Raw genomic sequence first — 27,924 nt, forward strand, 5'->3', positions numbered from 1 at the left:
GCCTCCCTTCCCTGCAGTGCGAGCCCGTGATTTTAACCTGTGGGTTTAAAGTGGGGCTGAACTGCGGCATGTTCTGGAACTTAACAGAACATGCCGTAGTGTAGCCCCACTTTAAACCCGTGGGTTAAAACCACAGGCTCGCACTGCAGGGAAGGGCGGCAGAGAGCCTTACTTGTGGCATCCAGAAGTCTTTCTTTAAGCCTGCTCTGAATTCCATAGGTGAGGAAGAAGAAATGCTTTCCAATAACCGTTCACTGTATCACTTTTTTTTTTGTGTGTGTGTGTGTGTGTTGAGAGCAAGGAGAGGGGGCAGGAGAGTCGGTAGGTCCTCAGCAGTCGCTTGGTTTTGGATCGGCCAGCCCATTCAGTGTGCCTGAATTTTTGTAGTGAATCAAGGCTCTTCCTATTTTGCATGCGCAGATCGGGTGCGGATACACTTGGGAGGAATGTTAGTGAATCGGGTCGAGGTCGCAAACTGGTCGGGACACGCTCGGTGTCCTTAGTGAATCTAGCCCTTCATTGGCTTCCTATCCATTTCCACATACAGTTCAAACTCCTCTTATTGACATACAAGTTCATTCACTCTACAGCTCCTCAGTATCTCTCCTCTCCTTATACTCCTCTCTGGGAACTCTCTTATTTGCATCCTTCTCCTCTAATGCCAACTCCAGGCTCCATCCCTTCTATCCTGCTGCACCGTATGCCTGGAACAAACTGCCTGAGTTAGTACATGAAGCTCTGTCGCTGCCAGTATTCAAATCTAGGCTAAAAGCCCGCTTTATCAAGATTTCTTTTAACTCCTATCTCACACTCAGTTGTAAAGTACCCATGTGAGTAATTCCCTAACCCCTATTTGTCCTGTTTGTCTGTTTTAATTAGATTGTAAGCTCTATTGAGCAGGGATTGTGTCTTACATGTTTAATGTACAGTGTTGCATATATCTACCAGTGCTATATAAATGATAGGAAGTAGTAGTAGCAGCAATGTTTTCTTTGGCTGAGTTAGGCATTAGATCATTTTATTGCTTTGATGCATCCTTTTCAACTGTGCAAAACAAGGCTGCCAATTGGTGCAGAAATCTGCAGGTATCAGGCAGCCTAACCTCAAGTCCTGTAAAGTCAACCACTTGATTCCCACCCACCTGATGTCATCCCTTTGGGCCTGCTCTAATGCTGGCTGATTCACCAGACTAGAATGTGCTTGCTTTCTTGGGCTCCTTAAAGGCAGGGCTGCAGCTCTGCAGAGTTTGCCTAGAGGGCAGTTCTATAATGCCAGCTCACTCCTGAATGTGGAAATCTTAGAAGGAAGGGTGAGGATCTGACGGAGGAAATCTGGGAGGTTTTTAAAACCCCTTACACCTACAGAGGGCTGAGCAACACCAATCTTTAAAAGCATCAGACTTGCACGAACATTTAATCTCTGTCTAACCAAAATGCAGCAGGAAAATGGAATATTAAAAGAGGGATTTCTAGTTAAGAGGGTAAGTTGATATCCATCACAACATGCAAAAAAAAAAAAAAGGGATTCTCTAGTCTGTTGACTTTTTTTTACTAGGATATAGAGTGCAAAACAAAATGTAGTACTGTATTAATATTTTTATTTGAATTAACTAAAACTTTATCTTGTTCTGATAAAGGGAGTGTTAGCTACTAAAAACTAGTTAAGAAATACATTGTTAGTTCAATGAAAAATTATCACCTTTATATTTTGTTTCAGTTGATCATTCTGCACATTCACTTGGACTAACAAGACAACCATGCTATTTAATTTAAATTGCAAAGATTAAATATCAAAACTATACCTACTATTACTATGTGGAAAAATGAACTGTTCACTCTGTTAAGATATGAATATTTGGATGTTAAGAACTGTGGGCCTGGTCGTTGGAGAAAGTTCCGGGCCATTTGGGCTCCTGTTTGGGATAGTTTGTCCCATGGAGCCCGAAGTGCCCTGTTGAATTTTTAATTTTTTTGGCATTTTGACATTGGAGTGCTGGGGAGGGTGAGGGGGGGCAGTATAGGGTGGGATTGGGAGATGGTTCTTGAATTGTCTTGTTGAGTTCTTTAGTCTCTGTGCAGAAACCCCGCGGATGACTATCTTATCTTTAGTTTTGAACAAGTTTTGTATGTGATCTCACTGTTGTATTTAATTTATATGTGTTTGTTAAAATAAAATCAAAATTTTGAAAAAAAAAAAAAATCAAAACTATTTAATGTAGAGGTCCTCAAAACGATTTGACAAAATGTTCAAAAAACAAGGGTATTTATTCCATTAAACAGGATGCTGTTAAGTATCCTTTTGCTGCCACCAAGGAGGGGGGATTTCCCTCAAATGGTAACGCTTTCAGAGGGAGTCCTGTCTCCATCTCGCACTTCTTTCCAAGTTCTGTCGATTCTGGTACTGCTGAGCAGAGCAAAACTTGTGCTTGTGAGATTACAGCAGGCTCGTGGATTTGAAATGTACTTGCAGTCCTGCCTGCAAATATTCAAAGCGAGTTAACCGTCCAGAAATAGCCACCTACTAGTTAACTTGCTTTGTCACAGCTGTATGGGCATTTTCAGTGGCACTTAACCAGTCATCCCCACTGAAAATAATCGCTTAGTGCTGAACGTAAAGCTGGCTATGTCGGTGGCATTCCAGGGATGAAGTCTTGTTTGGTCCTGCATAAACAGCTGTCCTATCTTTATGCGCTAACCCATGGCTGGTTAAGTATAAATATTAAGTGAAATGGTCATGCGCTAGCTGGATTTTAAAAAAATGGAAATTCAGTACCAAAGCCTCACAGATCCTGGCATTAAATTTCCTGTTTTAGCGATGACAGTGGACAAACGAAATGCTATCTGCTGCTGGCTGAATATCAGTCAGTATGTATTTATTTCAGCAGGGACCAGCACACTAGCTGATATGTATTCATACAGGACCTGTTGGAGGTTGCTGACTCTTGTTTTAACAGCTGACACAGTAGTTTTAACATTAGTAAAAGTCATAGGGTTACCGTATGGTTCCAGAAAAAGAAGGACGGATTGAGACATCTAAGCTTTACTTCTACTGAAAGCAATGGAAGTAAAACCCGGATGTCTCAATCCATCCTCCTTTTTCTGGAGCCATATGGTAACTCGCCTAGAAGAATACCTAATCACACAGATGGGTACGGATAATACCCATAGAAGACTAAGAGAGTCTAAATACAGAAGCATTCTGCATTCTTATTTTATCATCCTCAGGCAGTGACTTCTAGAAAACTTCATTTACTTTAATTTAAAAAGTATTATTTTCCTGCAGCTACTTCATTTGTTTTCTTTAAATTTTATTTTGCCTAATCTGCTCCTTTTTTTTTCTTCCGCTTCTCACAAAATATTAAGTACTTTGGCATGCTGTCTGTCCAGTGCTGTATCTTAAGGTTTTCAGAGGCTTCTGTCCTCTGAGTGCTGCCCTCAAGACATTGGCTGCTCTTTAGCAGGGAGATGAATGTTCCTTCCACAAATCTACTCTGCAAGAGAGACCAGAAGAAATGGTCTTGACTGCTTTTTTTTTATGGGATTTAGATAACTAGCATAATCAAACAAACATATATGGAGACAAAAGAAGATTGTTCCAAAAAAACTATTTTTCCTACAACCACACAGATGTTTTATTTGCTTGCAGGGCCAAATTAACACTATTGGGCCCTAGGCAAGCATATATTTGTGCCCCCCTCCCCCTCCCATCCCACAATTATTATTTTGCCTCTCCAGGTAACAGGGAAAAGTGCAGAGTCTGCTGTGGCTGTAAGTATGATAGGAGTAATAGTTTGTGAGTGAGCATGCCTTGATGCAAGCACTGCTTTGAATGGAGAATCTTAAAGGGTAGAGCTGGAGAGTAGCCCAGTTACCCAGTGCAAAAGGGAAACACAGTCCTGGATTTCTGCAACCCTATTCTGATACACTACAACAGTGTATCCTTGGGATTTAAGGCCTGGCCACCGCTGCCGATTATTCTTCTCTGCCTGCCCACTGCTGAATCTACTTCCAGGAATCCCTCCCTGTTTGCCAGTTGCTGAATCCACTGCCGGAAATCCCTTCCTGCCTGTCTGAAAACCCACCGCATCACATCCCCCCCCCCCCCACCTTCAAAGCCATCCCTGTTACTTTGTCAGAACCGGACTCATTCCATCCTCTTCCAGCAGCAACTTTGTGCAGGGATGTAGGCAGAGATTCACATGCTGCGTATCTGACCTGCAATCTTCTCTCAGACGTCAGAATTGACGTCATAGGGAAGGATTGTGGGTCAGCCATGTGCAGCGTTCAGGGGGGCCTAGTGTGCTGCCTGCTCTGATGATGTCAGTGTACCTGGCTCTTGACGACAAAGTGCTGTCTCCTCCTGCCTTCTTCATTATTTAGTGCAGTTAAACTTGCAGTCTTCAAAAGGCTTGGGCAGCAGTTCCTATATGCCAGGGGTAGGGAACTCAGGTCCTCGAGAGCCATATTCCAGTCGGGTTTTCAGGATTTCCCCAATGAATATGCATTGAAAGTAGTGCATGCAAATAGATCTCGACTGGAATACGGCTCTCGAGGACCGGAGTTCCCTACCCCTGCTATATGCTGTCTGCATCTGACCCAGAAGTCTTTCCTCTGAAGCTGGGATTTTGCATCAGAGGGAAGGCTACCACGTCAGTCGCTGGCAGCATGTAGGGACCATTGGCCACAGCCTTTTGAAGACTGAGTTTGGCTGCACTGAGTAATGACAAAGGAAGAAGGAGCTGCTACTTGGACATCTGCAGCTGGACCTGGAAGTACACTCTCACGGGAGGAGGGACATGGGGGGGGGGCAGGGAGGGGGTAGGGCCAGGGGGCCCAGTGCACTTGGGTGCCTAGGGTCCCACTGAAGAATAAATCCTGCTCTGGGATCAGTACACACCACCCATGCGCAAAAAAATACATTTAATTTTTTAGCATGGGAGTGTATTGGGGGCTGGAAAGTAGATGTGCTCTAGAGGTCTTCATGGGAACGGGGATCGCGGGAATCCCCTCCTAACCCACGGGACTCCCACAGGGACCCCCCTCTAGCCAATGGGACTCCCATGGGGATGGAAGGCTTTGGAAGCAGGGTTCGTCCATATAATATAATGGACACCCACACCTAGGAAATGATGTCAGAGGGAATGCCAATGCGGGCAGCAAGTTGGTGATGCTGCTTACGCCGGGAACGTCAAAGAGGTTTGGGGGAAGGGAAAGGGCACACACATGTGGCAGGAAAGGTGGCGGGGGAGGGGTGCCACTGCCCTGGGCGCCTCTCACCCTTGCTATACCACAGGACACAGATTCCGTAAAACTTAGGCACCCATTATAGAATCACTCTTAGCATCGCCTAAATGTGCTTAGGTGGCGCTCACATTCTACTACTACTACTAATCATTTCTATAGAGCTACTAGACATACGCAGCGCTGTACATCAAAACATAGAAGCGACAGTCCCTGCTCAAAAGAGCTTACAATTTAGTCAAGACACAAACTGGACAAGAAGGTGCATCTAAACACAGTGCTCAGGTATTAAACTGGTATCAGACTGTTACACATTAACATCTAATACTAATATTGATTCTACAACTCTTGAAGGACATATTTGAAATGCTCATTTTAGTTTGGATTGTCAACAGTATCAAATTCTAACATTTTGGCATCCCTAATTTACGGCAGGGTTTTCTATGCCTAAAGTTAAGTGCCGATATCAGATCCTAATGACACCTGATTCACAAAGAGATGCCTAACTTGAAAACACGCCCATGACCTACCCCTAACCACACCCATATTTTTATGCAGGCGCTTTTGGTTAGGTGCCAACTTTTTCTAGAATCGAGTTCTTCGAGTTAGGCGCCTAATTTTCAATTAAGTCCAATTAAAGCCAGTTGTGAGTGCCAATATCAGCACTGATTAAGCCTATTGCTCAAAGAAATTAGGCGCCCTTTATCGAATCAGGGCCTATGTCCCAAGATTTTCTGCAGAAAATAATTAAAAATATCAGATTTATCTGCTGCAGTTCTAGAATCTGGCAGATGAACAACTTCAGCCAGTAGCATTAGATAAGTTAAAGGTGCCCATGTTCCTTCTACTTCAGGTTTTCAAAACTCTTCTACTTAAACCACACTTGCAGTTTGCCGACAGTCCTTAGGACCCCAGGCAGGCTTGGTGCTCATGCATGACAAAGAAGATTGTATGTAACATTAATGGCTATTGGGTGGATTTGTGGATGAAGATAAACAAGGCTTTGTGGTTATAGTGTAAAGGTACATGGTAAAGGGGATGGAACTCCTCTCGTATGAGGAAAAACTAAAACGGTTAGGGCGCTTCAGCTTGGAAAAGAGACAGCCGAGGGGAGGAGATATGATTGAAGTCTACAAAATCCTGAGTGGAGTAGAATGGGTACAAGTGGATCGATTTTTCACTCCATTAAAAATTACAAAGACTAGGAGACACTCGATGAAGTTACAGGGAAATACTTTTAAAACCAACTGGAGGACATTTATTTTCACTGTGAGAATAGTTAAGCCCTGGAACGCGTTGCCAGAGGATGTGGTAAGAGCGGATAGCGTAGCTGGTTTTAAGAAAGGTTTGGACAAGTTCCTGAAAGAAAAGTCCGTAGTCTGTTATTGAGAAAGACACGGGGGAAGCCACTGCTTGCCCTGTATCGGTAGCATGGAATATTACTACTATTTGGGTTTTGGCCAGGTACTGGTGACCTGGATTGGCCACCGTGGGAACGGGCTACTGGGCTTGATGGACCATTGGTCTGACCCAGTAAGGCTATTCTTATGTTCTTATGTACAATATTTATCCACACAAGTGTAAAAATGTTAAAAATTAAATACATTATCATTTAAATTAAAAAGAAAGGTAACTTAGAAATTAGACTACAAGAGGAAGCAATAATGCCATTGTGCTAGAGTGGAAAAATCTATTTATGTGCCTGCCTTAATGTAATCATGGTTCAGAAGGTTGATGGATGGAGAATGCATCAAGGTTTAATGAATAAGCAGGAAGCAATAAAATACAGGGCAGGGCAGAACAGAATTACTGCTACTAGAGTTTATTCAAGACAAATTGGCAATAACTTCAGTCTGTCATATTATAAATGCCCATAGGGAAGTTAACACAAGGCTTGCACCATTTCAGTAGAATGTGATGAACAGGTCTGGGCAGCAGGAGAGAGGGTAAATAAGAAATTTCACCATACATTACAGCACAGCAGATCAGAAGATGAAAAACCTTCAGTAAAACTATGGCTGCAAATGTAGCAAAAGAGAATTTGCATTAATGATGATTGACCCTAATCCCTCATCTCATCAGGGGTAAAATGAAAAGGTGTTATAATTGCTTCTGAGAGATAAATATTTTATTTATTTAATTTTTCTATACTGTTCTCCCAGGGGAGCTCAGAATGGTTTATATGAATTTATTCAGGTACTCAAGCATTTTTTCCTGTCTGTCCTGGTGGGCTCACGATCTAATGTACCTGGGACAATAAGGTGACTTGCTCAGGGTCACAAGGAACAGCATGGGCTTGAATTCACAACCTCAGGGTGCTGAGGCTGTAGCTTTAACCAGTGTGCCCCACTCTCCCCCCACTCTGTTGCTCTGGAGTGAAAGCAGAACAGTGACCAGGTATGAGATGGTTTGCAACACATAAGAACATAAGAATTGCCGCTGTCCATCATGCCCAGCAGTCCACTCACGCGGTGGCCCTCTGGTCACAGACCAGCACCCTAACTGAGATTAGCCCTACTAGCGCACGTTCTTGTTCAGCAGGAACTTGTCTAACTTTGTCTTGAATCCCTGGAGGGTGTTTTCCCCTATAACAGCCTCCGGAAGAGCATTCCAGTTTTCCACCACTCTCTGGGTGTAGAACTTCCTTACGTTTCTAAGGAATCTATCCCCTTTTAACTTTAGAGAGTGCCCTCTCGTTCTCCCTACCTTGGAGAGGATGAACAACCTGTCCTTATCTACTAAGTCTATCCCCTTCAGTACCTTGAATGTTCCCTTTCAATCTCCTTTGTTCGAGGGAGAAGAGGCCCAATTTCTCTAATCTTTCGCTGTATGGCAGCTCCTCCAACCCCTTAACCATCTTAGTCGCTCTTCTCTAGACCCTTTCGAGTAGTACCGTGTCCTTCTTCATATACGGCGGCCAGTGCTGGATGCAGTATTCCAGGTGAGGGCGCACCATGGCCCGGTACAGTGGCATGATAACTGTCTCTGATCTGTTCGTGATCCCCTTCTTTATCATTCCTAGCATTCTGTTTGCCCTTTTTGCCGCCACCGCACATTGTGTGGACAGCTTCATCGACTTGTCGATCAGAACTCCCAAGTCCCTTTCCTGGGACGTCTTTCCAAGTACCGCCCCGGACATCCTGTATTCATGCATGAGATTTTTGTTACCGACATGCATCACTTTACACTTATCCACATTGAACCTCATCTGCCATGTCGATGCCCATTCCTCGAGCCTGATTATGTCACATTGCAGATCTTCGCAATCCCCCTGCGTCTTCACTACTCTGAATAACTTTGTATCGTCCGCAAATTTAATCACCTCGCTCGTCGTACCTATGTCCAGATTGTTTATAAAGATGTTAAAGAGCACGGGTCCAAGCACTGAGCCCTGTGGCACCCCACTGGTGACGCTCTTCCAGTCCGAGTATTGTCCATTTACCTCCACTCTCTGTTTCCTATGCTCCAGCCAGTTATTAATCCACATGAGTATTTCACCCTTGATTCCATGGCTCGCAATTTTCTGAAGTAGTCATTCATGCGGAACCTTGTTGAACACCTTCTGAAAATCCAGATATACAATGTCGACCGGATCGCCCTTGTCTATCTATCTGTTTACTCCTTCAAAGAAGTGCAGCAAGTTTGTCAAACACGATCTGCCTTTGCTAAAACTGTGCTGACTGGTCCTCCTCAGCCCGTGTCCATCAAGGTGATCAATGATGCTGTCCTTTATCAGTGACTCTACAATCTTTCCCGGTACCAAGATCAGACTCACAGGTCTGTAGTTTCCCGGATCTCCCCTCGAACCTTTCTTGAAGATCGGCATAACATTCGCCACCTTCCAGTCTTCTGGAATCTTTCCCGATTTGATCGACAGATTGGCTATTAGTTGAAGCAGTTCAGCTATGGTCCCTTTCAGTTCCTTGATGACCCTCGGATGGATGCCATCCGGTCCCAGGGATTTATCGCTCTTAAGCCTATCAATCTGCCTACACACCTCCTCTAGACTGACCGTCAATCCTGTCAGCTTTCTGTCTTCATTTCCAGCATATAGCCTGTGTACATCTTCTTTGGTAAATAGAGATGCAAAAAATGTGTTCAGTTTGTCAGCGATTGCTTTGTCCACTTTTAGCGCTCCCTTTATTCCATGGTCATCCAACGGTCCCACCGCTTCCTTTGCGGGTTGTTTCCCCTTAATATATCAAAAGAATGGCTTGAAGTTCTTTGCCTCCTTGGCTATTTTTTCCTCATAGTCTCTTTTGGCCCCTTTTACCGCCTTATGGCACCTGCGTTGATGTTTTTTGTGCTTGTTCCAGTTTTCATCCGTTTTTGCCCTTTTCCATTCCTTAATTGAAGTTTTCTTGTCTCATAAGAACATAAGCAATGCCTTCACTGGGTCAAACCTGGGGTCTATCGTGCCCAGCAGCCCGCTCAAGCGGCGGCCCAACTGGTCCAGGACCTGTGCAGTAATCCTCTATCTATACCCTTCTATCCCCTTTTCCAGCAGGAAATTGTCCAATCCTTTCTTAAACCCTAGTACCGTACTCTGCCCTATTACATCCTCTGGAAGCGCATTCCAGGTGTCCACCACACATTGGGTAAAGAAGAACTTCCTAGCATTCGTTTTGAATCTGTCCCCTTTCAACTTTTCTGAATGCCCTCTTGTTCTTTTATTATTTGAAAGTTTGAAGAATCTGTCCCTCTCTACTCTCTCTATGCCCTTCATGATCTTGTAAGTCTCTATCATATCCCCTCTAAGTCTCCTCTTCTCCAGGGAAAAGAGACCCAGTTTCTCCAATCTCTTAGCGTATGAAAGGTTTTCCATCCTTTAATCAGACGTGTCGCTCTCCTCTGAACTCTCTCAAGTAACGCCATATCCTTCTTTAAGGTAGGCCGACCAGTATTGGACGCAGTATTCAAGATGTGGACGCACCATCGCCTGATACAGCGGCAGGATAACTTCTTTCGTTCTGGTTGTAATACCCTTCTTGATTATACCTAGCATTCTATTCGCTCTCTTAGCGGCCGCTGCGCACTGTGCCGTCGGCTTCATTGTCATGTCCACCATTACCCCCAAGTCCCTTTCTTGGGTACTCTCATTCAATAACATCCCTCCCATCGTGTAATTGTACCTCGGGTTTCTGCTTCCCACATGCAATACTTTACACTTCTCAACGTTGAACTTCATCTGCCATCTCATCGCCCATTCTCCTAGTTTATCCAAGTCCCTTTGCAATTCTTCGTAGTCCTCCTTTGTCCGAGCTCCACTAAATAGTTTGGTGTCGTCCACAAATTTTATTATCTCACACTTCATCCCTGTTTCTAGATCATTTATGAATATATTAAATAGCAGCGGCCCGAGCACCGAGCCCTGCGGAACACCACTCGTGACCTTCCTCCAGTCCAAGTAGTGGCCCTTCACCCCTACCCTCTGTTTCTTACCTTCTAACCAGTTTCTGATCTATCTATGCACTTGACCGTCCACCCCATGGTTCTTCAGTTTCCGGAGTAGATGTTCATGAGTCATCTTGTCAAAGGCTTTCTGGAAATCTAGGTATATGATGTCTATGGAGTCTCCTCTGTCCATCTGTTTGTTAATTCCCTCGAAGAAGTGCAATAAGTTAGTTAGGCACAATCTCTCCCTGCAGGAACCATGTTGGCTGGTTATCAGAAGTTCGTTTTTTTTCAAAATGTTCATCGATGTTTTCTTTTATCAGTGCTTCCGCCATTTTCCCAGGATCCAAGGTCAGACTTACTGGTCTGTAGTTTCCCGGGTCACCTCTTGATCCCTTTTTAACGATGGGCGTAATGTTGGCTATCTTCCAATCCTCTGGGATCACGCCTGTTTTCAGGGATAGGTTGCAAATTTGCTACAGTAGTCCCGCTATTTCCACCTTTAGTTCCTTCAGAACCCTTGGATGGATTCCGTCCGGACCCGGGGATTTGTCAGTTTTTAGTTTTTCTAACTGCCTGCACATATCTTCAAGGCTCACTTCCATGGATGTTAACTTTTGTGCTTGATTGCCATTGAAGATTTGCTCAGGTTCTGGTATGTTGGTTGTGTCTTCGCTTGTAAATACAGACGAAAAGGACATGTTAAGTCTTTCCGCAACCTCTTTCTCCTCCTTCACAACTCCCTTCCGGTCTCCGTCGTTCAGCGGTCCCACCTCCTCTCTAGCCGGCTGCTTCCCTTTAACATATCTAAAGAGCAGTTTGAATTTTCGTCTCTGATCGCTTCCTTCACCTCTACAGTGAGCCACGCCAATTCTTTGTTCTTTTTCCTCTTGGATCCCTTGTTGATACGTGGTATATATAGATTTTGCGCCTCGGTGACTGTGTCCTTAAAAAGGGACCAAGCTTGCTCTAGTGTTTTTACAGTGCTTATCCTCTTAATCTTCTTCCCTACCGTGAGTCTCATCCCTGACCTATGCAAATACGATCTATGCATATTTTAAGCAGGTATTTGCAGAACGGTGCTTAGGCACCATACTGCCATTTATGCACAAAAATGTACATTTATGCATGTAAATGCAAGTAATGCATGCAGATATGACTGGGGAATCTTAACCAGTCAGGTTGTCAGAATATCCACAATGAAGATGCATAAGATATTTGCATACCAATGAGGCAATATATGTAAACTGATCTAATGAATGTTCATTGTGGATATCCTGAAGATCTGACTTGCTGGGGTTCCCCAAGGACAGGTTTGGGAATCACTGGCCTGCGCTATAGAATTGCCCTTTATCTGTATAATGATGCTTAGCATTTTGGCTTTTGTTTTGATTACAGCATCTTACATTTCAAAAACACTGACTGTGGTGGCTGAATATTGACTTGAGATCCTTGCCTCAAATTGTCTGCTGGTTTCTCAGTTTTCTCATGGCTTTTGTAGCATCTGAGCTAGAGAATGACATGGGGACAAATTTGAGTTCCTGCGGGGATGGGGAAAAATTTGTCCCTGTGACATTCTCTAATCTCTATAAAGCTGTTCACAGTAACTCAGGTTTCCATATAAGCCTGCTTTAATGATTACATAAGTACTACTACTACTATTTAATATTTCTATAGTGCTACCAGACACACACAGTCATTAAACGTGCAAGAGACAGTCCCTGCATGAAAGAGCTTACACTCTAATTAGAAGCAGCATTCAGGAAAATATAAGAGAGACAAATAAATGAAGCACCATCTGCTACAGCTACTTCTTCAGCAGTGGTCTCAAACTCATGGCCTGCCAGGTACTATTTAGAGGCCTTCGGTATGTTTAGCATAATCACAAAAGTAAAATAAAACAGTTTCTTGATCATATGTCTCTTTAGCTATAAATTACAATATTATTATTAAGACTTAGCAAAAAGGAAAGATTTATAAAGAGTTTTACCTCATGCAGAATTGTCATTTCTTTAATAAGACATTAACCATTTTTTCGGAGACCCTCCAAGTACCTACAAATCCAAAATGTGGCCCTGCAAAGGGTTAGAGTTTGAGACCACTGTTCTTCAGCATATCTTTAGTGTTACTAGATGCAATTGAGTCATGGCTGAGGCATTTCCACTTTCACAACAGTTGAGTCTTCTTATAGAACCGGACCTCAACACAACTGGGTAGAGATGCCTGGAGATTTCTGTTGGCCAGTAGCAGTAGAATAACCTGCCAGACTTGTATTTCCTGAACTAGACAAAGAATTAATTGTTGTAGCATTCTGAAAAGTACCAAAAGAAAATGTGTTGCCTTTTTAGTGCCTCTTTTTACTGGCAATAGCACCCATTTAAGGAAACAAAACAAAATTATAAGGTACCGGTATTTTCTTTTAATTGGACTAACAAAAAAGCTTTGACGCCACTTGTGGTCATTAACACACTCTTTCTCAAGTCAGAACAGTATGGGCACTACCAGAAAATACAAGTAAATCATTAAAAGGGAGAAGGTACGGGGTGGGGGGAGAGGGGGGTAATGAGTGATCAGAAGGTAACAAGCAGTAGAATTATATGGCTCATGAGATACAAAGCTCAAATATTTGTTCATTTCTTCCTTGTCAATTCCAAAGTGTCTGATTTTAACTTCAAAAGTCTGAAGTTCCTGTATTGTTTTAACATTTCCATGATCATTGATACAGTTGTCTGGTTTTTCTGTCTAACACGACAGCCAAACTACATTCTTAAAGAGGCATAAAGATAAGGAAACACTAGATGTCCTTTAAACAATCCTAAAACTTCCTGTTCCTTTAGGGTCACATTGTTCATAACTGGAAGGCACGTTGGTTTGTTCTCCAAGCCAACAAACTCTCGTACTACAAAGTAGAGGGAGGGAGAAGAAAGAGTTCATGCCAAAAAGGCGAGATTCTTCTGGATGGATGCACCGTTACCTGCCCATGCCTTGAATATGAGAGCAGACCAGTATGTGATTCACTATGTTCTATATCTGAATTCTTTTATGTGTTATTTTCCATGTGCCAGCCACACTTTTGGTCTCCATTTTCTCAGTTAATCCCTGATTTTCTAATAGGTTTGCAAATTCTCTAGACGTAGCCACCATCTTGTGGGAATCCATGGACAGCACAGAAGGAATTCTCATGTAGAAATTGCTCTTTCAATGTATATTCTGGCAAAACATATTATGGAACTCAAGATAGGATATAAACATGAACTTTGTAAATGTACCAGATGTGACAGTCCCTACCTCTTAGAGCTTACAGATTAGTCGAGATACAGAGACAAAGAATTAAATAAGTGGCTTAGACTGAGAAGGTGGGGATTAAATTGAGGGTCATCAGATATGATGTTGGGATTAGGACATCGGAGGGAAGCCTTCCAGGTCAGTTTAGGTGGAGGGCAGGAAGGAGCAGCCCAGCTGGATGGTTCTGAAGGAAGTAACTGGGATCCCCCACTGACCTGGAAGGCTTCCTTCCAATGTCAGTTTGGATGGAGGGGGAATGTAGCTGGAAGGCAGGAAGGAGGACATGGGATCCCTGACAGTGGTGGCAGCATCCATTAAGGAGGAAGGGGATGAGAGACCCACGCAGTGCTGTGTACCCCCAACAAGCAGCTCATGTACCCCTAAGGGTATGTGTACCACATGTTGAGAAACTCTGCTTTACAAAATACCAATTACTGATCTTACTTCTTACTATCATGGTTCCAAAGGGATACTCCCCTTTGGGCACCTACCTATGACCATGCACTGCAACAAGGGCACACCTTAATCCCCTCTAGCTGGCCCCTAAAAATGATGTCTTTCTAGATTCTAGAGAATGTCAAAGAATAACCCCAAAAATAAGGGAGAATATAGACAAAATACAGGAGAACAGATCTCCCCAGGACCCCAAAACAAAAGGGTGAGGGGGAGAGACAGCTCAAACAACAAACTACCGCACAAAATTTTATGATAATGAATGAGAAGCCCTCAGTCACACAGCTAGCAATGGGGATTCACCTCTAATGCTCCAGCTGTCACATACGCAAAAGGGTGTTATCTGTGAAACATCCCTGGGCTATCCCATGTTAAATCAGAAAGTGATAGCTAGTGCACAAACCAGTGTGCTAATAGTGCAAAAAACAAAGTGATAGCAACTCAATAATAATAATACTTGTTAGAGCTGTCTCTGCCCCTCATCCAGGGGTACAGGAACATCCAAAATCAACCGATGAGCTTTACTTTAGCTGGCTACATCTCTTTTTCTACGGAGAAGCTAACTACTTCCATTAGACTGTTTAGCTCGTGTCCTAGCCTGCTCGGTTGATTTTGGATGTTCCTGTACCCCTGGATGAGGGGCAGAGACAGCTCTAACAAGTATTATTATTATTGGGTTGCTATCACTTTGTTTTTTGCACTATTAGCACACTGGTTTGTGCACTAGCTATCACTTTATGATTTAACACGGGATGTTTCACAGATAACACCCCTTTGGGTGTATGTATGTGACAGCTGGAGCATTAGGGGTGAATCCCCATTGCTAGCTGTGTGACTGAGGGCTTCCCGTTCACTATCATAAAATTTTGTGCGGTAGTTTGTTGTTCGAGCTGTCTCTCCCCCTCACCCTTTTGTTTTGGGGTCCTGGGGAGATCTGTTCTGTATTTTTTTTCTAGATTCTAGCACAGGGGATGACATAGTTCAGGTGAACTGCTCTGTCTCAGACATGGTTCCTCTAGCTCCCAATCAAACCACAACCTAGATGTGCCTTTAAGATCCACAACATTGCTCTTGCCATACTATTCTAACTAGTTGGGATTTCCACTGATCCTAGTCAATTTATTATCTAGAACTGACCTTTGAAGTTTCCGAAGCCTCAAACACATGGGCCAAGGGAAATGCAATAATTTCTAGTCTGCCCTCAGCTTCTGACACCCAGCAGATGTACATTCTGTGGTATTTAGGAGGGTTTGCTGTTTGTAATGCCTCCTTTGAGGGACAGCGCTCTCATCCATACCATGTTCCATGATGCTGTTCAGTCTTCTCTAAGGAGTGTCATCCAAATACTGACCAAACTTAGCCCTGCTTAACTGCCAAGATCTCACAGAAGCAGGGCCCATAATCACATGCCCTACTTGGGACTGCTGACGCCATGAAGGATAGCAGATATAATCTTTATTTATACCTCTTGTATTTTGACTTCTACCTTTCCTTATATGCAGCTGGTTATAAAATTGAAATCTCCAACCTGCACTGAATATTTCTTGGAAGCTTGCTCCAGAGAAGACCGAGATGCCTGGGCTGCTGACATCACAGAAGCCATTCGGAGCCTTAGTCCGGAGCAGAGCAATCAGCTGTCACCTGGAGGCCATTCCTTCAGCCTTCCCACAAACATCAGCCTTAAGTAAGAAGGGAGATCCCAGTACGGTAATCTTTTTCATTCTCATGCATTGGCTCATTCGTCTGGGCCTCATAGGTGTGCAATAGGATAAGCCAGGGAACGCGTGACTCCAGCACACGAAGCCGGAAAGGCTGAGGAAACAGGTGTTTAAGAGCTGGCGTTGTTATGGGCAGCATGCCTGTGGAGTTGCCTAATGTCAGTGCATGGCTGGACAGTAGTATGAGAGGGTAAAGACAACATTTTGTCACGGACTAAGGAGATCATTTCAAATGCGGCCGCAGATGTATATGGCAGTTTCAGAAAGCTGTTATTTACACATTGAGATGACTAGGATGCAGAGATTCCCAGGGAACCTATTTTGGGTGGGCTGAAAATTTATACAGTATGGAGCTCATAATTGAAACTTTAACACATCTTAAAACCTTCCTAAGGGCTAGATACACTAAGCAAACTGATCGTACCGATCGGTTTACGACCCCTTTGCGACTCAATTTCCCTTCGACCCGATTCACTAGCCTCTGTGCCGATCCGATTCCGATCCGTGCATGCAAATGAGGGGAAATGCATGCAAAGTAGGCAGGGACGCGATTTACTACACAGAATAAAGAAGACCGATTGGGCTGGCTGATCCGAAGCGAAGTGACTGCTGAGGACCAGTCTCTTCACTTCTTACCGACTCTCCTGCCCTTTAAAACCATGGGCTGGCAATGTGCTTTTGCAGAATATATACAAAAAGGAATTTTTTTCTTTTTTATATATTCTGTAAAATGCATTGCCAGCCTGTGGTTTTAACCTGCCCCCCCACCCCTGACGATGCCCCCCCCATGCTGATGCCCGCCCATGCCGATGCCCCCCATGCTGATGCTCCCCCAAAACAAACTGCAGGAGGGATGCCAACTCCCTCCTGCCACCCGAGGGTCGTCCTGTCTCCAGTGCCCCCCTGCTCCCTGTACCTTTAATGGAGCAGGAAGGGTGCTCAATCCTTTCTGCTCCAATGCCTCCCCACCCACCCAAAAACAAATGGCAGGAAGGATGCCAACTCCATCCTGCCACCCCGGACACCCCCTCCCCATTCCAGTCCCCTCCCCACCTCCCTCCCCGTACCTTTAACGGAGCAGGAGGGGTGCTCAATCCGTCCTTCTCCAATGCCTTCTGCGATGAGTATGAAGCCTCAGGTGATGCACGGGGAAGGGCCTAAGGCCCTGATTGGCTCAGGCGTCTCGGGTTCCTCCCTTAGTGAGTACCTAAGAAAGTTCCAGATTGGCCAGTAGAGCTGCACACAGGTCTCTTAAATAGCCTGGGGGTGGGCTAGTGAACCATAGAGAGGAGGACCCAGGCCCATAAGCCACTCTAACCATTACATTCATGGTGGAAATTGTGAGCCCCTCAAACCCTACTGTACTGCCATATAGGTGCCACCTGCAGCTATAGGGGCTATTGGGGCTGTAGACAGATGGGTATAGTGAGTTTTGTGGATGTTTTTTTTGGGGGGGTCACCATATCCTATAAGGGAGTTCTGGTAAGATGTTATATGGCACCCTTTTTGTAAAGTTCACAGCAGTGCCCTGTAAGGTGCCCCACTGCTCTATTGCCATGCCTAGGTGGCATCACAATGCTGGCCCCTCCCATATCCAAATGGTCTTGTTCTGGGACTTGGACAAAATTTTGGTCGAGAATGCAGTATAAAGATAGATGTACTGGTGGTCTGAATGATCAATAGCCTAGACATCCAGATAGATGATTTGCAGGGAAAAAAATATTCTAGAAGTATTTTTCAAGAATGGACATTTTACCCCTGCTGACTTTGGGCATCTAGCACCATACGTCCAAATTGGACTTAAACATTTCTTTTGATTATGCCCCTCCATGTATACTTCCCATTTTAACAATGAGAATAAATGTATATTCAAACAAATTTTCCCGTTGGGTTTTGCACCTGCTCTGAAATGAGTGCCACTTTTTTCTACTGCCTTGGGTGAAATTCTTCATAAAGGTGTTTAATAAATTCTTTTACAAACCACACAAGAGGTTTTTAGCACCGGCTGGTGCACTGCTCTGATGCTCATAGGAACTCTATGATCGTCGAAGCAGTGCAGAACATTTTTCTCTTTACTTCTTTCCTTTCAAATTGTAATAACTTTATTCTACACACACATTAACCTCGCAGCTCAACTCATAACAGAACTGACAGATGAATGCAAAGTTATTTGGCTGCGCTGGAGGATGAACTAAGAATAGTAAAACCAGCAACAGCTTAAGCTCCATAGATATAGAACACAAATTAAAAGCACTTTAAAAATCAACTAAAGCACTTTTTTTATTTTAAAGTTCTTTATTGAAACAGCAGAACATACAAAACACAACAATACAACCAAACATGACAAAATAAGATCAACCTTGTTTGTCCTTCACAGAGATCTAAAAGGTCCATACAAAGTCAGAAAGAAACCTATTCCCCCCCAAACCCCCCTCCCAAACAGGAGCCCAGATAGCCTTAAATTTCCTCCATTGACCTGAAACAGCCCTCTTGACATCCATATATTCAAATTTAAGCAAAGTAAACATTTCATTTCTCCACATAGTAATGTTAGGCACATGCTCCTGGAGCCACAGGGAAAGAATAACTAAAGCACTTTTAAGCATAAGAGCACTTTCTCAAGATAAGTACCAGTGATTTTATTAATTTTGACTTTGCATTCATCTGCCGGTTCTGTTTTGAAATGAGCTGCTAGGTTAATGTGTGTGTAGAATAAAGTTATTACGATTTGAAAGGAAAGAAGTACAGAGAATTTTATATTTTAAAAATAACTTTATTTAAAATATAATTCAATAAAGATAACAAAATAAATATATGAATTTAGTGAGTGGTAGGGCAGGTTCAAGCCAGTGACGTTAAAAAAAATCTCCTCTACAAGAGAATCAGAAGTGATTACACAGCTCCACCATCTGAGGCTTGTAACCCTAGCAAAAGTAACATCTTCAGTTGCATTTCTATTTTTCCAGTGCTTGTTTTGTGATAAATTTGAGGCTTAGAATTAGTCATGATATGAAACTAAAAGAAAGTAGATTCAGGAAAAACATAGAGTGATGGAGGCCAAACCAGTAACAAAATACAAGAAAATGTGGAATTAACACATGAGATGTAAGGCCCTGGACAGGAGAAGCAACATGGGCAGACAAAGGGAGCTTGTGATCTTTCTTCCATTATTTAGGGCAGGGGTGTCAATGTCCCTCCTTAAGGGCCGCAATCCAGTCGGATTTTCAGGATTTCCTCAATGAATATGCATGAGATCTATTAGCATACAATGAAAACAGTGCATGCAAATAGATCTCATGCATATTCATTGGGGAAATCCTGAAAACCCGACTGGATTGCGGCCCTCGAGGAGGGACTTTGACACCCCTGATTTAGGGCCTGTTTTACAAAGCCGCACTAGCGGCTGCCGCACGGCAGGAGCCCCGAAGCCCTTTAAATCTCTATGGGCTTCGGGGCCGTTACCACGCTGCAGACACTAGCGCTGCTTTGTAAAACAGGCCCTTAGCCTGTCCTCCTGAAGGGGTTAAACCCCTCAGAAGGGGTTAAAAAGCAACATACATAGCTGAATTTACAGGCAACATAATAAAACCAACTAAATAAACATAATAAAAAATTTCTCCAAAATAAACCAAAAAACAGTTTCCAGCAAACATTCAAATGTTGAAAAAGTTTTAATGGCTCTTTTGCATCCTAACAAGTCCTCTATTGATCTCACAGGTGACGGGACCTTATTCCATAACCATAATGGATTATGGATTTAGCTCAAGTCTTTTCAGTAGTAGGTAAAAGTAGCTACATTCGGGTACTATATATAGTACTTCCCTTCCCCACAGAGCTCATTATCTAAGGTTCTCTCTTACTAATCCTCAGTAAAGGCTTCTAATGTGGCTCGGAGGGCTAAATTTAGCATTTAGCGCTCCAGGCCGTGGTAGAAACCTCAACCGTGGCTTAGTAAAAAAAACAAAAAAACAAAAGGAGGGGGGGAGGTAAGTTTGTACCTGAGGCAATTGTTAGGGTGAAGCGACTTGCTCAAAATTAAAAGGAGCAGCAGTGGAATTTTAATTCGAGTTCCCTGAATCTCATGATTTTCTGTTTCATCCCTTGGTATAAGTCCTATCTTTTACGCAGTTGGATTGGCAGCACTTAGTAAATACCTATGTGCAACTCAAAATCTGCTTTTTTTGCAGTCACATAATTGACAAGATGCGTGACAGCAGCAGTGGAATCAAACCTATCACCAACATGGAGCAGGGCAGCACATACAAAGAGAGCTTTACAGGTAATGCCTGGCAGCTTTTGTCAGCCTGACCCCTCCTGTCCCCACACCTACAATCTCCAGTGGAACTTTCTTTTTGTAAGGACTGATTTTACAAGCACTGACTCCATCAGCAGCCTCTCTGCATGGTACTGTTCATGCCATATCTCTCCTATTCCATCTGCACTGGCTCCCTATCCAATTTAAAGTTAAATTTTAAATTTTGATTCTTACTTATAAAGCTTTACACAAGGGTAATCCACATTATTTGGCTGCCTTAACTATTCCTTCTGTTCCATTGTATTCACTTAGGCCCAGATTCACCAAAGATACCAATTCTCTGGCCAATTTTGAAACAGCGATTGATTCACTTTCTTTTTTGCATGCAAATGATTTGCATGCAAATTCCCCGACTCAATCGCTCAGTGAGCAATTGAGTTGGGGAAGAGCCCTGACAGTAGTGACAGGAGAAGCAGGCCTCCTGTCACTGCTGTCAGGGCTCCTGTCAACTGCCTGCTGAACTTATGGCAGGAGGGATGCCCGGTCTCTCCTGCCATCGGCCCCCTCCCTCCCTCCTCTGTCTGCCTGCGGCCGGCCGAACACCCCCTCTGCCCGCCGAACACCTGTGCTTAATGGCAGGAGGGATGCCCACTCCCTCCTGCCATCAGCCTCTCCCCCCAACCCAATGAACTGCTTCCCTACTTAGACCCAAGTTTCTCCAAAACAGGCTTCCTCGAGGAGTGTTAATTGTGCTGGAGCGAGCAATCCAAATCGAAACCGGCTTCCAAGCAGCTCATTTTATGTGCACTCATGAAGCACAATTCACTTAAAAGAAAAGGAATAGAAAAAAGAAAAATCCTGCCAGGCCGCTTTCAAGTTTCAAGTTTCAAGTTTATTATGATATTTGATTAAACGCTTTTCAGATTACAAAGCGTTTTACAAAGGCAATAAAATCACAAATACATTAAAATTAAAAATGACTACTTTAAAAAAGTAAAAAACAAACTGGGGTGACATGCCACATGAAACGGTAGGAAAGAAAGAAAAAATACAATTTTAAAATAAAATAACCAAAATGGGGTAGTACATTAGGAAGGTGAGGGAGAAAAAATTTTAGAACAGAAGAAAAGTTAAAAGGGAAGGGGATCTTAATTTGATGAAGGGTGATGAAAGTAGGAAATAACCAGCAAAAAAAAAAAAGAAAAAAAAACTTTTAGTTAAAGGCTTCTTTAAAAAGAAGACACTTTAAGCTATTCTTAAATTTTTGCAAGTCTGGTTCAAGTCTTAAATAAAGAGGGAGTGAGTTCCAAATTGTTGGAGCAGTAGCAATTACATCTAGCAAAGAAGATTATGTCACTTACAACAAACAGAGATAAGTGCTACTAAGTTTCTTTTTTTAATTATTATTATTAATTTAATTGTTACAATTACATAACAAAAATACAAGCATATCAATTTTCAAACATAGCATAAAAATGCTCAATAAAATAAAGTCCAAGGCAATGAATTATTAGTTATCTAGTCCAGTGTTTTTCAACCTTTTTACACCTATGGACCAGCAGAAATAAAAGAATTATTCTGTGGACCGGCATCGGTCCGTGGACCGGCGGTTGAAGAACACTGGGCTAAGTTGTGGTCCAGACCCTGCCCACCTCTACCCAATCTCCACCCCAAACCCCGCCCCCATAATAGTACTAATTGCTCCTTGCACGTCCTGTGCCTCATCTGGAAGCCTTCCCTCTGACGTTGCAATGTCAGAGAGGCGGCTTCCAGTTCAGGCGCAGGATGCCCGGAGGAGCCACTGCCCGTGGCTTTGTGTACTGAATTAGTTAGGAAGAGGGAGCTGGCTCGAAGATAACGCCGCATCGATCGCACCGTGGACCGGCGGTTGAAGAAAACTGTTTTGGGCCTGATGCACGTGCTGGCTCTGTGGACCGGCACTGGTCCGTGGACCGGTGGTTGAAGAACACTGATCTAGTCCACATGAAATGGCTGAAAGCACTGGAGCTTAGGAAATTAATAAAATTGAGGCTTATATTTAACATCTAGGCAGGCAAGAACACGTGGCACATCCTTTAAATATCATCAATTTTTCCTCCCTAGCAAACAAATAAAAGTTTATTAGCTGCTACTAAGTTTCGATGTTTAATGTCCATTGTATCCATGCTAGTAGCTGTAATTTAGTAAAAACTAGACATGTATTTAGTTAGGAAGTGAACAATCACAGGGACAGAAAAGTGAAATGATGGTCCCAACATTGTTCTCTTAGCGGCTTGTGTGTGCAGGAGACAAGGGCACTGAGCACTTTTCACAAATATTATAATAATCTAAATGATTTATTATTTTATTAAGTAAATATGCTTTATTTGGTTTGAGCTATATGAATTGAGCATATGGGAAAATTGATGTAAGTTCATGGATGTATTGAGACTCATGATGACGTGTCCCTTCTGCCAGTGCACCTAAAGGTCTGATAACATAGATTCATTCAGGGCCAGAACTAGGTATTAGAGGTCTGAAGCAAGCGGTGCACAGTATACTTGAAACATGGGAGCTGGGTTGAACTGAAACTCTCCTTCTCCTCCCATTGCCCCACCCTCAGATGTCTCTCTTTGTCTTGCAGGCTCCTCACTGGTGGACTGGTTGGTCTCTTGGAACTTTGTTTCTGCCAGGTTTGAGGCTGTGACCTTAATGTCCATGTTGATGGAGGAAAACTTCATTAAGCCTATTGGTGTCAGGAGCACAGAGGCAACCCGATACACGAACCTGGCAGAACAGTTCCTGGATGATTCTACAGCACTTTACGCTTTTGTAAGTGGTGATGATTTTAACTTCATTTTCAGTAAATTTTGTGTGTTTGATTTATTATTTTATTAGTTATTGGTGTTCAATTTTCAAAATGTTTGGGAGGGGAGATGCTAAGCACAACATCAGTTATCTCTTCTTGCTACAATGAAGGTGGTTACCCAACATTGGGGGTGTTCAGCAACCACTGTTCCCCACAGAGCTGAAATTTACATACCAGGTTGCATTCCAATTCCTTTTTCTTCTGAGTTTTCAGTCCACTAGAACCTACCACTATGGAGGATAGGCTTCAGCCTGAAGCACTAGTAACTTCCAAACAATATTTTCCAGTCGTATGCTTTCTCTGTTTATCCACCTTACCCTTCTTAGATTCATACTGTATTACCACTGTTCTATTCCTTGAACGTAAATGCATGGATTTGGAATTCATTCCACACTCAATTCAATTATTGGATTTGCTGGTACGAAAGGACCTGCTCCTAATGTTTCTCAGATGCTACTGCCCCATGTAGAGGAATAGCTGTAGAATGGTTCAGGGGTATAGTCAAACAGCCAATCTAGGATGGGCCCCAAGACCAAACTGGGTAGATAAAAAAAATTTAATCTCATCTCTGCCCCCCAGCCCCCAAAGTAATGAAATACCTGTCCATCTGGCCCTGCTACGACAATGTGAAAATGGCCTCTCCAAGGCAGCATGCTACCTGCCAGACCCAGCGTGTTGACAGCTCTACTGTGACCTGCCCTCACAGGAAGTCATCACACCTCCACTAAGACCTCACTAGGAAAGGATGCTGAAGAGCTGATAGCATGCTATGCCTGGGAGGTCCTACACTTGCCTTGGGGAAACCAGATTCCCACTGCAGCAGCAAGATGGATGAATCGGGAGGGAATGCTGTCTGTCTGGTAGACTGCTAAAAACCGGCAAAAGTGGCTGTTTTTCTGTTTGCCAGTCAAGCCGAGGCCAGCCACTATTGGATGGCATGGGATGAAAATGGACGGGTGCAATGAGTATGTGTCAACTTTAAGAATTCTTAAACAAATTTGAGAAAGGTATTGGAGTTGGAATGAAAGCGGACGGGCCCAGGCCTGATCAGGCCCACCTGTGGCAATGCTGCTGCAAGCGTTAGAATCTAAGTGCGAATGTACGTACCCTGATCACTGCTTTCAGAAGAGGCAAGTGTATGAGAAGAGCCTAGTGGCCAAGTGTATGATAAATGTATGAGAAGAGCCTAGTGGCCCAGTGTATGAGAAATGTATGAGAAGAGCTTAGTGGCCAAATGTATGAGAAATGTATGCGAAGAGCCTAGTGGCCAAGTGTATGAGAAATGTTTGCGAAGAGCTTATGGCCAAGTGTATGAGAAATGTATGAGAAGAGCCTAGTGGCCAAGTATATGAGAAATGTATGAGAAGAGCTTAGTGGCCAAGTGTATGAGAAATGTATGCGAAGAGCTTAGTGGCCAAGTGTATGAGAAATGTATGCGAAGAGCCTAGTGGCCAAGTATATGAGAAATGTATGAGAAGAGCTTAGTGGCCAAGTGTATGAGAAATATATGCGAAGAGCTTAGTGGCCAATTGTATGAGAAATGTATGAGAAGAGCCTAGTGGCCAAGTATATGAGAAATGTATGCGAAGAGCCTAGTGGCCAAGTGTATGAGAAATGTATGAGAAGAGCTTAGTGGCCAAGTGTATGAGAAATGTATGCAAAGAGCCTAGTGGCCAAGTGTATGAGAAATGTATGAGAAGAGCTTAGAGGCCAAGTGTATGAGAAATGTATGCGAGGACCTTAATGGCCAAGTGTATGAGAAATGTATGAGAAGAGCCTAGTGGCCAAGTGTATGAGAAATGTATGAGAAGAGCCTAGTGGCCAAGTGTATGAGAAATGTATGAGAAGAGTCTAGTGGCCAAGTGTATGAGAAATGTATGAGAAGAGCCTAGTGGCCAAGTGTATGAGAAATGTATGAGAAGAGCCTAGTGGCCAAGTGTATGAGAAATGTATGTGAAGAGCTTAGTGGCCAAGTGTATGAGAAATGTATGAGAAGAGCCTAGTGGCCAAGTGTATGAGAAATGTATGCGAAGATCCTAGTGGCTGAGCACACCATTCTGAATTCCGTCTTTCCCTGCCCCATTTCCTTATCCTTGTACTCACAGGTATAAACTCGTATGCTTTGAACTTATGCACACATGTTAGCCACTGAGACCCAGATTCCATAAAAGACTAATAGTCACATGCCTAGATCTAACTGATCCAGGCGCCTACCTTAGGGCTCCTTATCAAAAGCCATGGGAGAGGTTTCTACTGCAGGCCAGCAAGGTAAAAGCTCCGATGCGCATAGGAATTCCACGAGCGTCGGAGCATTTACCTTGCCAGCCTGTGGCAGAAACCTCTACCGCAGCTTTGTAAAAGGCAGCATTTAATTATTAAAAAGCTTGACGGGTGCCAATAACGAGCAATTAGCACCTCATAATTGGCTTAAATTAATTGGATAGTAGGCATCTAGATCAGTAGAAGTCTACCACTGTCAGGTGTTTAGGGGCAGATTGTGCGCATGTGGGTTTTTTTTTTTTTGTTTTTTTTTAAATCTAGGTGCCTGTTTTTGGGCTTAGGCGCCAGTATTTAGGCCAAGAAAACCCTGGCATTAATAGGGTGCGCCTAAGTTTTGGATGTCTACCAGCGCCTACTGTAAGTGCAATTTAGGCGTCACTAGGCACAATTCTATAAACGATGCCTAACGTATGATTGACATGCACTATATACCGTGTTCCTCGGGGCCTGTTGTAGGTGCCATTTATAGACTTGGGGCCTGAGTGCCTCCACATTGTCTGTATCTTTTCAGAGGCTTCAGGGAAAGGCAAAAAAAAAAAAAAAAAGGCTCTTTTTCTATGTCATTTGCAAAGCAATGCTACCTTAAAGCTTTCTGAATTTATACCAAAGATGTCCCATCAGAAAAATTTCACTCTTTTGCCTTCAGCCTCACTTTTTATTAATAATTTTTATTATTTTATTAAATTACAATAGTGTAATACAGTAAATTGACAACATGAAAATATTATAAGAAAACACTATTACAAGCAGAAAATATAGAATCAGAACTATAACCGCCCTCCTTCCATCAATTATTGATATTAACAATATTAAACAACTTAATAAGAAGATTCAAAATCTATGTTAATCAGTATCTATCACTACCCAACCCTCCCGCCCATCCCAACCCAGATGTGTAATGAAAAAACTCAGAAGGCAATATATTATCTTTTTAGGGTGTCAAATCTCACTTTCTGCAATGCTTGATACTAGGGTATATCCAAATGCCCACACTGAAAGAAGGCAGGAACAAAGGCCAGTACTGGGCAAGCTGGCACGGCCTATGTCCCATCTATGGACATTGAGTTGAGGACGGGCTGGGGAGGGTTTCGATGGCTGGGTTGTTTAAGATGGGCTGGAGTGAGCTTTGATGGAGACTCCAGTGGATGGAACCTAAGCACACTACTGGGCAGGGCTCTGGGTTTCTGGCCCAGAAATATATATAAAAAAAGATTAATTGAAATTGTTTCCCTTATATTTATCAATTTAAGGTGTAGGGTGGGGGGAATTTTATTATTACATGTTTTATATGATAATGGATTATATGGGTGGGAGGGTTGGGAAAGGGGAAGGGATAAGAATTTATGTAATATACCAATGATTTTTTGTAAGTGATGTATTTATGGTTAATGTGAATGAATATATTTAACACATAATGCAATTTTGAAAATGAATAAAGAATTAAAAAAAAAAAAAGGACCATTTAAACTAAATTAATTTATGGAGCACGTATGGTTGGACAGACTGGATGGACCACTCGGGTCATTATCTGCCATCATTTACTATGTTACTATGTTCTTTTTTTGCAGGCTGAGAGTTTAAAGAAAAAAGGCAGCTTCAAAGAGGAAATCCAACTCAATGCAGTGGAAATGAGTGGCACCATCGTGAAACAAGGCTATCTAGCAAAGCAGGTAACCACAGGTGTCCGGACTAGGGCCTTTTCTCAATATCAAATGAGAAAGTGGACTGGATAAACCAAGTTTATTTTCACAGATAAATCAGTCAATAAAACCAAATAGAGCTATCGAGCTAGGTAGTAGCAGTGAATGGTAACTTGGTCCAGGAAGTGTAGTCTCCAATGTGTAGATCAAGTATAGCGCAAAACAAGCTCTCAGACGCCTGCACTGATCACCCCCAATGAATTTAAATCAGCTTTGAGCAGGCAAATGGTATCTTCCATTGAGCTTGATGCGTTTTTTAAATTAATTATCATTCAAATTTTGTTCACTGTTTCTTATGTATATATCATAATGTGATAACGACAGACACCAGCACTTATCTTAAAACTTGAAACTTGTGCGCCGGTAGTACTGTCATGTGCGCTTGCATCCGAAAATTGCCAGCGCCATTTTTGTTGAAGAATGCAAGTGAAGCTGTTCAGTGAGTAATCTCGTATATTGCATGTCAGTTGTCTCTTTTTAGTCTGTTTTTAAGCAGTCATTCCAACATGTACATTTTTATTCTTGTAGCTGGAACGTAGACCCCCAAAGAAGCCAATAAATTGGCAAAATGGGTCCTGTCGGGCCATCAATAAGGCTACAAGCGCGCATGACAGTACTACCGGCTTACAAATTTCAAGTTTTAAGATAAGTGTTGGTGTCTGTCGTTATCACATTATGATATATACATAAGAAACAGTTCACAAAATTTGAATGATAATTAATTAAAAAACGCATCAAGGGTGGGAGGGAA

General features: G+C 42.9%; 1 protein-coding gene across 3 annotated transcripts in view; it reads left to right on the forward strand.

Annotated features, from left to right (window-relative positions):
* The first annotated feature begins 1,264 nt into the window (after positions 1–1,264).
* The window catches only part of PLEK2 (pleckstrin 2), a 38,012-nt gene continuing 11,352 nt past the window's right edge, over positions 1,265–27,924 (forward strand). Inside the window, exons 1-7 of one of the 3 annotated variants that reach the window (XM_033952337.1) lie at positions 1,265–1,480; positions 13,472–13,639; positions 15,875–16,056; positions 20,278–20,369; positions 22,969–23,156; positions 27,042–27,143; positions 27,702–27,922. In XM_033952337.1, coding sequence (XP_033808228.1) covers positions 1,433–1,480; positions 13,472–13,639; positions 15,875–16,056; positions 20,278–20,369; positions 22,969–23,156; positions 27,042–27,143; positions 27,702–27,863 — 942 coding nt within the window. In that variant the 5' untranslated portion in view covers positions 1,265–1,432 and the 3' untranslated portion in view covers positions 27,864–27,922. Of the gene's footprint in view, positions 1,481–13,471; positions 13,640–15,874; positions 16,057–20,277; positions 20,370–22,968; positions 23,157–27,041; positions 27,144–27,701; positions 27,923–27,924 lie in introns of those variants that run through there. The other 2 variants (XM_033952336.1, XM_033952338.1) reach the window with 2 other exon arrangements.

This window comes from Geotrypetes seraphini, chromosome 7 (genome assembly GCF_902459505.1).
Source record: "Geotrypetes seraphini chromosome 7, aGeoSer1.1, whole genome shotgun sequence".
NCBI classification, from domain to species: Eukaryota; Metazoa; Chordata; class Amphibia; order Gymnophiona; family Dermophiidae; genus Geotrypetes; species Geotrypetes seraphini.